This window comes from Salvelinus namaycush, chromosome 38 (assembly GCF_016432855.1).
Source record: "Salvelinus namaycush isolate Seneca chromosome 38, SaNama_1.0, whole genome shotgun sequence".
Taxonomy (NCBI): Eukaryota; Metazoa; Chordata; class Actinopteri; order Salmoniformes; family Salmonidae; genus Salvelinus; species Salvelinus namaycush.
In genome coordinates, this window is record NC_052344.1 from 14,417,799 (window position 1) to 14,434,617 (window position 16,819).

The window sequence follows — 16,819 nt, forward strand, 5'->3', positions numbered from 1 at the left end:
AATTGAAGAAAAAAAATAACAGTGAAACTTCTCTTTTCGTTCAATTCATTTATAATGTATGCTGTGGGACAACATTGGCAAACTGAGTTGTGCAAGTAAAGCTGCTGCGGTGTTCTGTTGATGGCATGACCTGAAACCAATGATATACATCTCATGACCTGAAACGCACAGCATAACCTCTCATACTGACAGAAAACTAATATCAAACCAAATCGATCTTTCTCTCGCTATGCGGTTGTAGGCATAAAATGTAGGGGTTATTTCCAGGAGCATCATGCATAAACAGTGTTTGCTAAAGAATGCACTCACAACAATGTAAGAGCCAAATCGTCAACTCCCAATAGGAGAAACCTATACTAGAGACGGGAATTGGGATAGGTCCTAAATAACAGATAGTTTGCCAATACTGGTAATGGACGTGTGTGTGTCAATCATTAACTTTTAAAAGAAAATGAGAAATATAATCTCACAGTTATTTGTCAATTACTTATCATAAGTAGGCTCTGGCCCCTCTGGAAATATTAAATTATATTTACAAATGCAACAAGACAGCAAATTCGCGAGACATTCGCCATAAAACATAAAATTGTACAAACGGATTTGTTTCCGATCACAGCATTTCATCTGACAGAGAACAAAAGCACTTAAGGCATCTCATAAATTAACAGTCTTTGATTTCCAAATCACAACTCCCTAATCTATAACTGCTTAATTTGTTCGTAGGTTCCTCGCTATTTACATGCAAACATACTTTTATTAAATCGGACCCTCTAGTTTGTGAAAAACAGTAAATGCTGTGGTTTTTATTGCTGAATGTGCAACATTGTTTCGCTGCCACAAAAAAAAGTATATTCTCCCAAAGCTTTGAATCGGACATCCAGTGCAAGCTACAGCTAAAGCTCCTAGCTTCAAGTGACACACCTTATTGCCCAACATTCAGTGTGGAAAGAAAAAACAACATCCACATGATGTAAAAATCTACCAACAGAATGTGAAGTCAATTGAGTGAATAGAGGCTGTCACAAATGGCACCCTATGCGCCCTGGTGAATGTCCCCGATACTAAAATGACCAGCAACCGTGTACAATCAATAGGTGAGCCAATACAATGAAACAATTAATGAATATACAATCAATTAAAGTTGAGGGGTAAAGGTTACAGGAAACCTTATGAGTGCATCACTTATTATTAAAATGTGGTTTGGCGCAACATGGTATCAGAGCATTTACAGAATAATATGAAATGCTCTGAGACCAGGCTGGTTGGTGACGGTGGAACAACTGGATTTAATTAATCATATCGGTTTCTCTCATTCAGCAACTATTCGCTGAGCAAAACATAAATCAGATTTAAAATACAAAAAGGCATAACAAAACTTGACAAATCTGAACTATAGGCATCAGATAAGAAAGACAATTGTTCTGAACCGGCACTGCCATGAATTCCAAGCCCTTTTCTCAAAATATTTGAAAAGTCAAATAAGAAAACGGGGCTGTAGGTTCTGATATTTCAGACAAATGGCTTTCATGTGAAAAAAAATAAAACCTTGATTACTGTCAAAAGGATGGGGTGAAGGACACAAAACAGCGTAAGAAATAACATGCAATTACGAATTCACCTTATTTCAACATAAGACTTCCAAATCGGATCCTGGACTCCAAATTGGTGTTGCAATAGAATCAGATCTATAGAACTAAAAATATGTATCACCAATTGTCTATGACAAAAATTAATTAAAAGATTCAACTGAAATTACTTTTAGGTCTCCAATCAGTTTCAAATCAAATCTAAAATGTGCTAGACCTCGTGAATGGGACACATGTATATCTTCTCCCATGTCTGTTCACATCTTTTAAATCAGTTTATTCTTTCAATGTCTTCATAACTTCAAGCTACAATTGGAAGGTTACACGTTTCAAATAGCTTTTTATATATTTTTTCTGTAACAGTAATGGCTTTAAGTAACATTTGCTTTTGTAGCTGGCTTTAGACTCTGTACTGGGTGTCCCATCATAAAGGCTGACAACGAGAGCAGGCCGTAGTAGGAAGATTTGTGCTTAACGACATGGGATCCAGGAAGATACAACAGAGAGAGCTACAACCCTTCGATGGGCAAACCCCTTCCTTCTGCCACCCCTTTCACACACACACACACACACTGCGGCCAGCCTCTACCACGTAGGGTGAGAGGGGCGAATGCGAGGCCTGCCCTGCCCACCCATCTCCTCCACTTTCTTTCTCCTCTTCACCCCATCCTCTCTCGTTTTCCTCCTCGTCCCTCGCTCTGTCATTACTGGATGTCTTCTACGTAGTTGGCGGGGTACAGGCCCACCACGCCGTCTTTCAGGCGCCCTCTGCACCAGCCCTGGTCGTCCTCGTTTCCTATCTTGGTGAACTCCTCGCCTTCAGGACAAAAAGGGAAACAGGGAGGAATGGACAGATGATTATGTGGAAAGAAGGTGGTAGATGAGCATGTCTTTCTGTTGAGCAGCTTCAAAAAGGATTTGTGACTCAACTCAGCCTCACTCACTTTTCTCTGTGTTTTAATTGTCATAGATAACTGATCTGACAGGACATGGCAAGTAAAAGAAGACTGGTGGAGACATCCAGTCCTTTCACTTAGCAGTCATACAGGACAGCAGACTCGAGAATAGGGGGAGAGGGCAGGGGTCTCTTAACTTGCATAGTCTTTCGTGTATTCACACACACACCTGCTTTGAAGCTGAGTTCATCCTGCTCCTGTCCTTCGTATTCGTAAAGGGCACGCACGGCCACAGACACCCCCGAGGACGCCGGCTCCACCTCAAACGGGTTCCCATCGCCGTTGGCGTCCTCAATGGAAAACGGGTTCACCCCAGTCTCCTCATCTGACCACTCTTGCGACTTCTCCACAGTGCTGGCGCTGAACAGACAGAGGCAGCAATCAACATAAGGGGAATTTGAAAATGTTACTTGTCAATCATGCCCTGCTCACACACAGATTGGACAATCCAGCATGCCAGGCGAGAGAAGCGGGAACAAAAAGAGTTAATAGGGCCCGGAGGAGGGGGGCATAAAAACAACAACACCAATGTAGAGTACAGCACAATACGTAGAAGGCCCAGCAAATGCATCTCCGAATCCGCCCGGATACATAGTCTTTCAGTCTATAGGTTTCCCCCTTCCTCTCTCAAATCAGCCAATGGGGTAAAAACATGCCTTTTTAGAAAACCAATGCTGTGAGGTTTTGTTGGCGAATGGATTTGTGAGTTTGCTTTGACACCACTTGGGAGTGGACACACAGAGAGTGCTGATGTAAGGCAAGGCAACACAATGACACAAGTACAGTACAAAAGCATGGTTGGAGTTCACCCCATCCACCACTAGAGGGAGGTAGATGTAGAGTACTCAGATGAACAAACACCCTTCTTCCCCAGTCAGAAAACCCATGAAACACACACACACATCCTCACGCACACACGCTCTCTGAAGCCAGGTTACAGTCAGACTCTTGCAGTTGGTACACTCAAACACCTATGGCATCTCATAGTTCCTGCTTTACGCTAGAGAGACTGACACACACCGTTGACTTTATGAGTGCTAGTTTCTCTGTCCTGCCTTGAGTCAATATCAGACCTAATGTAAAACAGGACCCAATATAGGTTTCCTCACCAAGTTGTAGACAGCCTTTTGTTTAAAAGTCTAAATTCTATAGAAATTGTATTTTTAAGTTCCAACTTGCAACAGACCTGACTGTAAAGTAAACACAGACAGGAAAAATACACACATACACACAGAAAGAATGCTCTGCAGGACTTGGCACTATTAGGAGTGATGACTAATGTAGGTTTGGTGTGATCGCTCACTGAGAGTCCATGCACCGTAACACAGCCTGCCGCTAGCCAGGGAGAGGGAAGGAGAAAGGGGGAAAGGGGAGAGGTAGAAAAAGAGAGAGAAAAAAGAAAGGAGGGGTGACAACAGAGGGAGAGAGGGAAAAGGGAGGAGAGGAAGGGGACAAGGATAGATGAGGAGAGGAATAAAAGAGAAGTAATGGAAAAGAGAGGAAGAATAACAGGAAAGAGTGAAGGGAAAAATACAGATGAGGACAGGAAGGGTGTGCCTCAATAGTGTGTTATTCAAGTGTTTCTCAGGGGTGCACATTTCTGTTTTAGCCCAGCACTAGCTCACCTGGTTCCACTACTCAACTAATCAGCAAGCCCTGTGTGCTAGTGCTGGGCTGGAACAAACACGTGCAACCCTGAGAAACACGTGTGTGACACTAAAATACTAAATTCACCCAAAGACTGAGGGAGAGAAGAGGGAGAGAGGGAAGAAAAGGAGGGAGAGGGTCTCTCTTTCACCAACGTTTTCACTTCCTCCACTTTTTTGACATTGAGCGGACTGCTGTTGTTGTTGTTGTTGACGACAGTGGGCTGTTCCTTCACGGTCCCCTGGAGATCCTCGTCGTCGTCATCCTCGAAGGGGTTCGAACCCACCGGCTCTGTGCTAGTGGGCACAGTCAGGCTGACGACACGGAGAGAGGCATTTGTGACACACACACGTACACCCCAAAAACACATACTCGTACACATACACACCTTGAATCCAGACACCAAAAGCTGAATCGAAAACCTTCGGATATGAGGGTTTAAGACATAACGGACACACAACTTGTACACAAGTGACACTTCCAACCATAACCAATCAAATAGACCATATGAGCATTGTGAGAAAAAACACATGACCAGTCTGAGGACACTGACGAGGCAACGCTGGGTATGTATGGTTTTTAGACATGCATCGTGACACTAGGACACAGTCACAAAATAAGCATGTTCAGTTAACAAATAAGAAATGGTCAGTTTCCCATACACACAACATGTATACACCTTCACCAATTCCTCTTCTACAATCTCACTGATGCTTTTACGATCATTTTATCAGTGTTTTCCCCAGCTGATACGCTCTGGGGTTGAGAAAACGGTCACACCTCACTTCACCAGGAATTCATTCTGAATTCCAATTTGACCCATATAATAGCCCATTTCCCTAGACACTTCAGGTAGATCTGAGGGGGGCAGGTTGCTTAAACCAATATGGCAATAGCTCCATTTTGCCCTCTGATTGGCTAGGTCAAAGTATTATCAAATTAGTGACACCTATCTTTAAAATAAAAATATTATCTAGAGAAGTACCTTGGGTTAGAGGCTGGGGGTAGATTTGGAATTCCACACTAGTCTGTTGTGAGAACGAATTATGATAAAGTCACCCTAGACATTGATCTACGGTCAGTTTTGTATTCCCCCCCTAACAGTTAAGTTTCGGCTTTGGGGAAGGTAAGCTGATCCCTAGACCTGTGCTTAGAGACAACTTCAACCAGGAACCCATTGTAGTGTTGTATGTACATCGTATGTTTACAGTGCAGTTGGACCATGGCACTTAGTAGCCATCTGTCCAATCACAACGTCACTGCACTGTGGACACCTTTATTGACAGTCACGGCGCCACTCTCTCTGAGATAACCACATCTCTCTCTCTCAGAGGAGTTGAAACACCAAACACTGAACGGTGGCAACAATGTAACTGGTTGACAGAAGTCAGAAAAAAAGACTGAGAAGATGTTCACACATTCTTAATGATGTTATATTAGGTCTCAGACCAATATCAGCCTGCTTTTTGGTGATAGGCACAAGTGTTCTTTGTAGAGAGAGAGATATATATATATATAGCGTAATACTGGTTAGTTAGTTGCCCATAAACAACATTTAAAGTGAGCAAATTATAAAATGCCATATAGCAGTAAACTATCAATTTAAGAGGGATAGCTAGATAGATGTACTATCCCTTTAAGGGGGACAGCTAGATAGATGTACTACCCCTTGAAGTGGTTGTATCTCTGATTTTGCTATAGCGCAGAAATGTGGACCAACTCTCAATGCATGAACATGATAAGGAAGGAGTGAAGTTATACCTCGGTCCTGACAAGAATTTCACTCTTAACCCCTTTTCCTTATATGGCCATTGTTTGTTCAGTCTATTGTTTGTGTTTTCGTGAGCTGTGAAAATGAATTTCCACTGTAAGTACAACTAATCTTGATCGACACACACTCACCTTCACCCCTGTAGACACAGATATAGCCTACAGTACAGTAGAAGTGACAGAGTACGTGTCTCTTATGCTGGTAGGGCGAGGCAGACCCATGTTTAGCTATATGCACATCTGACGGATACCAAAGGGTCAAATGCTTTGCGTGCCCCACATTCTTCTCATTAACTCCCCTCACACTCCTCCAGCGCCCACTAACACACTCCCCCAGTACCCACCCTACACACACACACACACTACCCCAGTACCCACCCTACACACACCATGGGCTCATGTTTGGCGTAAATTCACCAGTGTGCAACCTTTACAGTCAGTGGGGCACTTCTGTTTTCTCAGGGCTTGTTACAGGAATGTTTACTGTGACCATCGCAACAACTCAGTGGTGGAGGACATCATTCCAAAGGCTTTTCTCCGGAATGCTTTACCAGCGTTCCCGATCAGCGGCAGAGAGCCTTGTTGTGGGGGAACAGTAACTATGATGTTTAGATGTGGAAGTGGTGTGGAACGTGTGCAGAGAGTCTTGTGGGGGAACAGTAACTATGATGTTTAGATGTGGAAGTGGTGTGGAACGTGTGCAGAGAGTCTTGTGGGGGAACAGTAACTATGATGTTTAGATGTGGAAGCGGTGTGTGGAACGTGTGCAGAGTCTTGTGGGGGAACAGTAACTATGATGTTTAGATGTGGAAGCGGTGTGTGGAACGTGTGCAGAGAGTCTTGTGGGGGAACAGTAACTATGATGTTTAGATGTGGAAGCGGTGTGGAACGTGTGCAGAGAGTCTTGTGGGGGAACAGTAACTATGATGTTTAGATGTGGAAGCGGTGTGTGGAACGTGTGCAGAGTCTTGTGGGGGAACAGTAACTATGATGTTTAGATGTGGAACGTGTGCAGAGAGTCTTGTGGGGGAACAGTAACTATGATGTTTAGATGTGGTGTGGAACGTGTGCAGAGAGTCTTGTGGGGGAACAGTAACTATGATGTTTAGATGTGGAAGCGGTGTGTGGAACGTGTGCAGAGAGTCTTGTGGGGGAACAGTAACTATGATGTTTAGATGTGGAAGTGGTGTGGAACGTGTGCAGAGAGTCTTGTGGGGGAACAGTAACTATGATGTTTAGATGTGGAAGCGGTGTGTGGAACGTGTGTAGAGAGTCTTGTGGGGGAACAGTAACTATGATGTTTAGATGTGGAAGTGGTGTGGAACGTGTGCAGAGAGTCTTGTGGGGGAACAGTAACTATGATGTTTAGATGTGGAACGTGTGCAGAGAGTCTTGTGGGGGAACAGTAACTATGATGTTTAGATGTGGAACGTGTGCAGAGAGTCTTGTGGGGGAACAGTAACTATGATGTTTAGATGTGGTGTGGAACGTGTGCAGAGAGTCTTGTGGGGGAACAGTAACTATGATGTTTAGATGTGGAACGTGTGCAGAGAGTCTTGTGGGGGAACAGTAACTATGATGTTTAGATGTGGAAGTGGTGTGGAACGTGTGTAGAGAGTCTTGTGGGGGAACAGTAACTATGATGTTTAGATGTGGAAGCGGTGTGTGGAACGTGTGCAGAGAGTCTTGTGGGGGAACAGTAACTATGATGTTTAGATGTGGAAGCGGTGTGTGGAACGTGTGCAGAGAGTCTTGTGGGGGAACAGTAACTATGATGTTTAGATGTGGAAGTGGTGTGGAACGTGTGCAGAGAGTCTTGTGGGGGAACAGTAACTATGATGTTTAGATGTGGAAGCGGTGTGTGGAACGTGTGCAGAGAGTCTTGTGGGGGAACAGTAACTATGATGTTTAGATGTGGTGTGGAACGTGTGCAGAGAGTCTTGTGGGGGAACAGTAACTATGATGTTTAGATGTGGAAGTGGTGTGGAACGTGTGTAGAGAGTCTTGTGGGGGAACAGTAACTATGATGTTTAGATGTGGAAGTGGTGTGGAACGTGTGTAGAGAGTCTTGTGGGGGAACAGTAACTATGATGTTTAGATGTGGAAGCGGTGTGTGGAACGTGTGCAGAGAGTCTTGTGGGGGAACAGTAACTATGATGTTTAGATGTGGAAGTGGTGTGGAACGTGTGTAGAGAGTCTTGTGGGGGAACAGTAACTATGATGTTTAGATGTGGAAGTGGTGTGGAACGTGTGTAGAGAGTCTTGTGGGGGAACAGTAACTATGATGTTTAGATGTGGAAGCGGTGTGTGGAACGTGTGCAGAGAGTCTTGTGGGGGAACAGTAACTATGATGTTTAGATGTGGAAGCGGTGTGTGGAACGTGTGCAGAGAGTCTTGTGGGGGAACAGTAACTATGATGTTTAGATGTGGAACGTGTGCAGAGAGTCTTGTGGGGGAACAGTAACTATGATGTTTAGATGTGGAAGCGGTGTGTGGAACGTGTGCAGAGAGTCTTGTGGGGGAACAGTAACTATGATGTTTAGATGTGGAACGTGTGCAGAGAGTCTTGTGGGGGAACAGTAACTATGATGTTTAGATGTGGAAGTGTGGAACGTGTGTAGAGAGTCTTGTGGGGGAACAGTAACTATGATGTTTAGATGTGGAAGCGGTGTGTGGAACGTGTGCAGAGAGTCTTGTGGGGGAACAGTAACTATGATGTTTAGATGTGGAAGCGGTGTGTGGAACGTGTGCAGAGTCTTGTGGGGGAACAGTAACTATGATGTTTAGATGTGGAAGCGGTGTGTGGAACGTGTGTAGAGAGTCTTGTGGGGGAACAGTAACTATGATGTTTAGATGTGGAAGCGGTGTGTGGAACGTGTGCAGAGTCTTGTGGGGGAACAGTAACTATGATGTTTAGATGTGGAACGTGTGCAGAGAGTCTTGTGGGGGAACAGTAACTATGATGTTTAGATGTGGAAGCGGTGTGTGGAACGTGTGCAGCAGTGGTAAGAGAGTATTGGAAGCTACATTCTTTCACTGGCCTTCTGACACATTTCTACTGCACCTTGAGAAATGTCTTCCCACTTCCTGACAGTGTGTGTGTGTGTGTGTGTGTGTGTGTGTGTGTGTGTGTGTGTGTGTGTGTGTGTGGTTACCTGCTGCTGCTCTTGGCTGCCTGCTGCTCTTCCATTTGGCTGATGCCCGTCAGGGTGACTCCCTCGGAGGGCTTCTTCTTAGTCTCTCGCCGACTCAGTGTACGGTTCAAATCTATGGACCAGTCCTGACACACACACACACACACACACGATTAGAGTCACGCACCCTTGGACACAGATGAACATGAGTCACATGCTCAGCTCAACAGATTCAGCATCAATGTTCAAACATTAGTAACTAAAACTGCTTGTCTTAGCAACAATACTACACAAAGGACAAGCACTGAAATAATGCACACACTTACACCCAGGCGCACACTCATTGGAAGTTCCGATGCTCTAACTAACACAATCACTAGGTAACGTTAGGCAAACGTTTCTCAGGCTGTGACTAAACACTGAAGACCAGGGCTGTGGAGTACTGAAACAGTGTGTGTGTGTGTGTGTGTGTGTGTGTGTGTAGTTAAGAAAAACACATCCATCACCATAAAGACAGACATAGCACCGAGCCATCACAAACCTCCACCAGAAGCTAAGGAGTGGGCTTGAATCAAAACATCATCCCAACCAAAGCCAATAGAACCTCATCCCAACATTAGGAGAACCTTGTCCCAATTCAGGCCCACAGAGACACACACACTTTAACATAGTCCAATACTGCAACTCTATCCACAGAAGGACAGGGGCTGTGTTCAGGAGGGCCCTAGACTCACTACAGCTCTAGAGGTTACATTTCACTTATAGTTCTACGTTTTCCCAAGTCACTCCCTGTTCCCACAGATATAACAAAGTTCAAAGGTCAGTCTGAGGGCCTGACTGGTGAACCCTTAGGGTCAAATTACATCACACGACCTGGCAGGCATCATGTGACCCCCTGCAGGGTTCACAGGAGCTGACACGAGGTCAGAGGTCACCACAGGGTGAAAGGTTAAAGAGAGGAACTCTGAATGAGAGAAAGATGAGAGAAGGAGTCTTCTGGAATACAGACATCCAGGAAGACAAACATCCATAGGATGAGACAGGGGGAGGAAGGGAGGGGTAGTCACGCACATCCCCACATGGGTCATACACGACAGACGTGGTGACGAGGCCATTCATCAGACAGACTTGTGCGTGTGTGTGCGCATTTCCTTGTGTGTTTTCAGGTGCTCCTCGTAAAGCATTAGGAGGGCCAGAATGGGCACATAAACCGAACACACACAGACACACAGAGAGAAAACGCAAACAGAGGAAGGAGAGTGAGGTAAATGACCCTCCCCCCAGGAACCACGGTGATAGAATAGTCCTTCCCAGGCAGAACTCACTACAATGGACCGTCTGGACCTAGAGGAGTGGGACCAGTCCACATTCTGTCAAACGGAGGGGGGGCAGGGAGGGGTGTGGACAAGACAGGAAAATAACAAAATTTAAAGAACAGCCATTTAAAGAACAATGCTTTAACATCCAAAAGGAACACATCTAAGCACAGTATCAGTTAGTCTGTGATCATGAAGAGGTGTCTTGTGATTAACGTTGCTCTTCATTTAGTGTTATGTTGATGTGGAGTTTGTGTTATGGTCCTTTTAAATGCTCTTCTTCTAGCACTACGAACATCGATTTCTGAAGAGATTCTACCTCACTCAAATGCTTGTTTTTAATTACTGAATGAACCTACATAAAGTAACTCTGGATAAGAGCGGGTGCAAAATCAGTATTCCTCAATCCATACCAGGGGGCACATATTTGCTCAGCACTAACACACCTAACTCAACACTCCAACTTCCCATTGGCGATAAAGTGTAGCACGGTACAGAGTAATATAGAAAAATAATTGTGTCTGTTCCATAACTTGCTTTTCCATCTTTTGTTTTGTAACATGGTTTGACACCAACAGAATAATACTCCATGCCCTTATGTTGTGACAGCGCTATCAGTTCCTCTTGAATAGAGCCTGGTTACGATCTGCGCATTGAAGACAAGTCACTATTCGGTACAACCTGACAGACAGGTTTGGTGTCTGTCTGTGTGTGTCCTATCAAATGACAGAAAAACGCGGGGAAGATTGCACACTGTCACAACGGGCTTTTGTGTGGTACGACACGTCACAGTATGTCCTTACTATATCTCTAAGTAAAGCTCTACGAATGGCTTGACGAACTCAATGCACTTTATAATGACTAAAACCAAATTGAAACAGTGTAGAAAATATAATGGATCTATATTCATCGTTTCTTGACGGGCCAGCTCGCTAATAATCACTGTGCACAGTCAATGGACCTACATTCATATAGTTTCTTGACCTTCCAGCTCGCTAATAATTACTAGACATTCAGGGAGCATAAAATGTATTAAAAAAAATGTATAGGGGATAGATGTGGCTGTTGCGGTCACGAAATTTCATCAGCCAGTGATTGTCAAGCAAATACCCATCGGTCTCACGGTAATTGACTGTTAATTAACATAAACACGTTTAGCATCTCCTGGCTTCCACACACAGCCTACAAGCCACTGATGCAGACCTTTAGAACATATACATTTTAAAAAGTCTAATAAACCCATGTAATATAGCCTGCACCATCACAATTAAACCATTATTTATGTTAGACAGGTCTAAAGAAGCATGATATGAAGAACATTTTTAACAGAATAGCATACTCCGAGTTGTCCGTATGTTAGGTCCTGATCTGGCTATGCCAAATGGGTGTTGGCTACACTAGTTCATTTAACAGACAATATTTGCTTAGAATTCCATGGCATTATTTTATAGTATGAAGAATACAATTGAACAAAGCTGAATAAAATAGAAAGGATATTTTCTCCAAGCGATGAGGGAGTGCGCACATTCTGTGTGGAGCTGTTAACAAAGAAACAGGTATTCCTATATGCTTAATTTAGAGTTATTAATGTAACTTGTTCTACAAATGTTGGGCTATATGTTTTGATTTTGAAATACATTGAAAGGTCGCATGACGCGACTCTAATGATGATTTGGAAAAAGTTGCTCGAAAGGAATGAGTGCTGCTTTGTTTTTAGCGCAGGCTGTACACACTACATCAGCCACTCATTCACAATTTGACAAGCACTTGATAATGCATAGAATTTCATGGTGGCATCCCCTTTGTGTGGCCGTAATGCACCCCAAAAAAATCCATGCCTTTTGCGTTGTGCCCTTCTCCCGGAGGGCTGCGCGCTCCGTCATGTGATCGGTTCTTTCTCAGAGGCTACAAGTGAAGAAAGACACATGGGGGACGCAACAGCGCACATCCTTATCCAATTCCGAGCTGCATATTGAAGATATTGGAACTGTCCACATTTACTTTATCAGCCAACAAGATGAGTAGGCCTAACGAACAGCAAAAGCACTAGACTATGTCAATCTACACTGCTCAAAAAAATAAAGGGAACACTAAAATAACACATCCTAGATCTGAATGAATGAAATATTCTTATTAAAAACTTTTTTCTTTACATAGTTGAATGTGCTGACAACAAAATCAAACAAAAATTATCAATGGAAATCAAATGTATCAACCCATGGAGGTCTGGATTTGGAGTCACACTCAAAATTAAAGTGGAAAACCACACTATAGGCTGATCCAACTTTGATGTAATGTCCTTAGAACAAGTCAAAATGAGGCTCAGTAGTGTGTGTGGCCTCCACGTGCCTGTATGACCTCCCTACAACGCCTGGGCATGCTCCTGATGAGGTGGTGGATGGTCTCCTGAGGGATCTCCTCCCAGATCTGGACTAAAGCATCCGCCAACTCCTGGACAGTCTGTGGTGCAACGTGGCGTTGGTGGATGGAGCGAGACATGATGTCCCAGATGTGCTCAATTGGATTCAGGTCTGGGGAACGGGCGGGCCAGTCCATAGCATCAATGCCTTCCTCTTGCAGGAACTGCTGACACACTCCAGCCACATGAGGTCTAGTATTGTCTTGCATTAGGAGGAACCCAGGGCCAACCGCACCAGCATATGGTCTCACAAGGGGTCTGAGGATCTCATCTCGGTACCTAATGGCAGTCAGGCTACCTCTGGCGAGCACATGGAGGGCTGTGCGGCCCCACAAAGAAATGCCACCCCACACCATGACTGACCCACCGCCAAACCGGTCATGCTGGAGGATGTTGCAGGCAGCAGAACGTTCTCCACGGCGTCTCCAGACTCTGTCACGTCTGTCACATGTGCGTGTGAACCTGCATTCATCTGTGAAGAGCACAGGGCGCCAGTGGCGAATTTGCCAATCTTGGTGTTCTCTGGCAAATGCCAAAGGTCCTGCACGGTGTTGGGCTGTAAGCACAACCCCCACCTGTGGACGTCGGGCCCTCATACCACCCTCATGGAGTCTGTTTCTGACCGTTTGAGCAGACACATGCACATTTGTGGCCTGCTGGAGGTCATTTTGCAGGGCTCTGGCAGTGCTCCTCCTTGCACAAAGGCAGCGGTCCTGCTGCTGGGTTGTTGCCCTCCTACGGCCTCCTCCACGTCTCCTGATGTACTGGCCTGTCTCCTGGTAGCGCCTCCATGCTCTGGACACTACGCTGACAGACACAGCAAACCTTCTTGCCACAGCTCGCATTGATGTGCCATCCTGGATGAGCTGCACTACCTGAGCCACTTGTGTGGGTTGTAGACTCCATCTCATGCTACCACTAGAGTGAAAGCACCGCCAGCATTCAAAAGTGACCAAAACATCAGCCAGGAAGCATAGGAACTGAGAAGTGGTCTGTGGTCACCACCTGCAGAACCACTCCTTTATTGGGGGTGTCTTGCTAATTGCCTATAATTTCCACCTGTTGTCTATTCCATTTGCACAACAGCATGTGAAATTTATTGTCAATCAGTGTTGCTTCCTAAGTGGACAGTTTGATTTCACAGAAGTGTGATTGACTTGGAGTTACATTGTGTTTAAGTGTTCCCTTTATTTTTTTGAGCAGTGTACTATCCCCATAGTACAAAAGTTGACCTATTCTATTCTGTGCGAGAAATATATATATATATATAATACAAACATAGTCTGGGACAGTTGTGGGATGCGATAGATCGCAAATTAATACAACCACTAGCATTAAAAAACTTTTTTACGCAACGTTTAGCTATTTCTTCACATTATAAGCGCAAAAAATGTGCACATGGTAGTACGCTATAAGCGCAAATGTTCCATTAGCAATGTGCTTAATATTAGGAAAGTAAAAAAATAAATATAGTAGGCCTAGCCTATAGAAAGGTAAGTCGTCTCCTCTTTTTAGTAGAGGTCATCACCGTTTTCTCGCAATTGCATAGCCTATTGAAATGTTGCACAGCATGAGCTCATGGGCTCTCAAGTGTTTGATTTGATATTACATTTGCATTGATGTCAGAGTGATTAGAGGGACAATAGAGTGCCGAGTACCAGGCAGTTAGCAAGTTTGGTAGGCTACTAATGCCATCAGCAGCATCAGAGCTTGGAGATCCTTATTACCGTGACTAATCGATCACGTGGAATTTGACTGCCTTCATGACTTGTGACCGCTGGTGTGACGGTAATACAGTCACCGCAACAGATCTAAATCGGGGACTATTTAAAAAAAAAAATCTGACGACATGGAAATAACATTTTCAGCGCGACCCTTCGGACCTCGAAGACAGAATGCAGCCCCCAAGGCAAAATTACTTAGACACCCCTGACCTAGAGGGAGAAATGGCGGAGTGGGAAGAGTAGTTCCAATGGAATCTTTCCACAGAGCCATAAATCTTGTTGAGTTATTAATTCCAATGTAATAACTTCTCTGCCTCACCATGTCAGTGAACGAGTTTGAGGTACACTGAGCCACTCTCTCTCTCCCATTTTCTCAATACTCTCCCAATACGTGTACCTCAAACTGGGGCCAGTTCATTGGAGCTAAACCCCTCTGTCTCTCTCCCATCCTTCTCACTCATCCCCGTACCTCAAACTGGGGCCAGTTCATTGGAGCTAAACCCCTCTGTCTCTCTCCCATCCTTCTCACTCATCCCCGTACCTCAAACTGGGGCCAGTTCATGGGCATGCCAGGACCGTGGTTGGAGCGGAACCACTTGAGGTCCTCCTCAGCGTCAGCAGCAGAGATAGTGTCCTCCAACGTGTGGTAGACTGTCTGGAATCTAGAGAGGGAGAGAAGAGGAAGACAGGAGAGCGAGAGAAAGAAAGAGAGAAAGAGAGCGAGAGGGTACATCAGCATTTCCCTAATGATGGATGGTGAACCATGTCCAATCCCAAATCCCCCCCTCTAGGTAGATCTGGGTTGTAGAGCCTCAAATCCAAATGGACCCTTATCACCTACTCCCTAACCACTCCTGTAGATATAAGAGGACTGAATAGCAGCCAATCAGAAGGAAAATAAAGCTATGAAGCTTAGGATGCAGAGGCTAGGGGTCCATTTGGAATTGATATGGAGAGGTGGAGGGGTCTTACTCATCATTGGTGGAGAGGTGGAGGTGTCTTAGCCTACCTGTGGAGGTGTCATAGCCTACTTGTGATTGGTGGAGAGGTGGAGGAGTCTTACTTGTGATTAGTGGAGAGGTCGAGGTGATGCTTGACTTCCAGCAGAAGTGCTTTGAAGAAGGTGATGCGTTTGTCCTCAAACTGCTGCCATTGTTCAAACACCTGCTCCATGTTCTCCATGTACTGGGGAGTCACCTTGTCCAGCTCCTCCAGAGACTTCTCATAGCGCTCCTTAGTCTGGGACCCAGAGGATCATACAGGGAAGCACACACACACACACACACACACACACAGCTGAAACATTTGCTCCATATTGTCAGGATACTCAAATGGTCACAGAGTCACATTCCAGCTATGACACACAACATAGACATAAAACACATGTCCACGCAGAGATGATTTTACACCAGTGTAACCCCCCCCCCCCCTACCTTCTCCATCTCCTGCTGGCACTTCTCCACCTTGTCCTGCAGTTTCTTCTGGGCCTCAGAGTTACTGTTGTTCTCCAGCTTGCTGTTGTTCTCCCGGCTGGTGGCCAGCTTCTCTTCCTTACAGGCCCCGTGGTACGCCTTCTTCATCGTCTCCATCTGCCATATGGCACAGAGAAGGTAAGGTACAGCGGTTAACATCATGCTTATGTAGCCAATGGATAACCAAGTTAGCATCGCGCAGTAGCTAAGTGACTTTTCAATATGATTCCACCCTTACAGTGGTAGATACAAGCTTAGGAACAAGACCAGCTCTAGCCTTTTGGGGGCCATAAGCAAGATATGTCTGGGGGCCCCCCACCTCGCAGGCAAAACATTTAGTGGCCCACCTCTTGGCAGTGGAGAGAAATGTGCAGTTTTAAAAGAGCCACTGAACACGCCGATTGGCTCGTGTTTTTCTGTTGCTCATTAGAAAAACAAGCTTTCAGTCTTGGAGGCATGTTTCCTGACCGATTCTGCAATTGGTTAATGGTGTTTGTCCCCCATGAGACACTGTAGACACGGAAGCCTATTTCACTTCCTTAAAATCCCCAGAATTAATCTAAGACAACTCAAGAAATCTGTAATTCATTTTGACAGAGGATGTTTAAGTTGCGCAATTTTTACATCTAAGGTGTTTGGTTAAGTATTTGTCAAGTAAAAGAAATGTGCAACATGTTGTCTCATGTAAACAAAAACGGAGCTGCTGGGCAGGTGTGTCTCACTGTATGCTATTGAATAGAGCGCAAACACCGCAGCTGTTCACCCCATGTTAGTGGCCAAACAGACATCGTCAAA

General features: G+C 44.9%; 1 protein-coding gene across 3 annotated transcripts in view; it reads right to left on the reverse strand.

Moving 5' to 3' along the window:
- Positions 1-33: 33 nt before the first annotated feature.
- Positions 34-16,819, reverse strand: part of LOC120032338 (protein kinase C and casein kinase substrate in neurons protein 2-like) — a 36,647-nt gene continuing 19,861 nt past the window's right edge. For 2 of the 3 annotated variants that reach the window (XM_038978386.1, XM_038978385.1), the window contains exons 5-11: positions 15,986-16,141; positions 15,616-15,791; positions 15,094-15,214; positions 9,115-9,239; positions 4,345-4,503; positions 2,712-2,902; positions 34-2,403 (exon numbers count right to left, since the gene is read on the reverse strand). In XM_038978386.1, coding sequence (XP_038834314.1) covers positions 2,291-2,403; positions 2,712-2,902; positions 4,345-4,503; positions 9,115-9,239; positions 15,094-15,214; positions 15,616-15,791; positions 15,986-16,141 — 1,041 coding nt within the window. In that variant the 3' untranslated portion in view covers positions 34-2,290. The remainder of the gene's footprint in view (positions 2,404-2,711; positions 2,903-4,344; positions 4,504-9,114; positions 9,240-15,093; positions 15,215-15,615; positions 15,792-15,985; positions 16,142-16,819) is intronic. The other variant, XM_038978387.1, reaches the window with a different exon arrangement.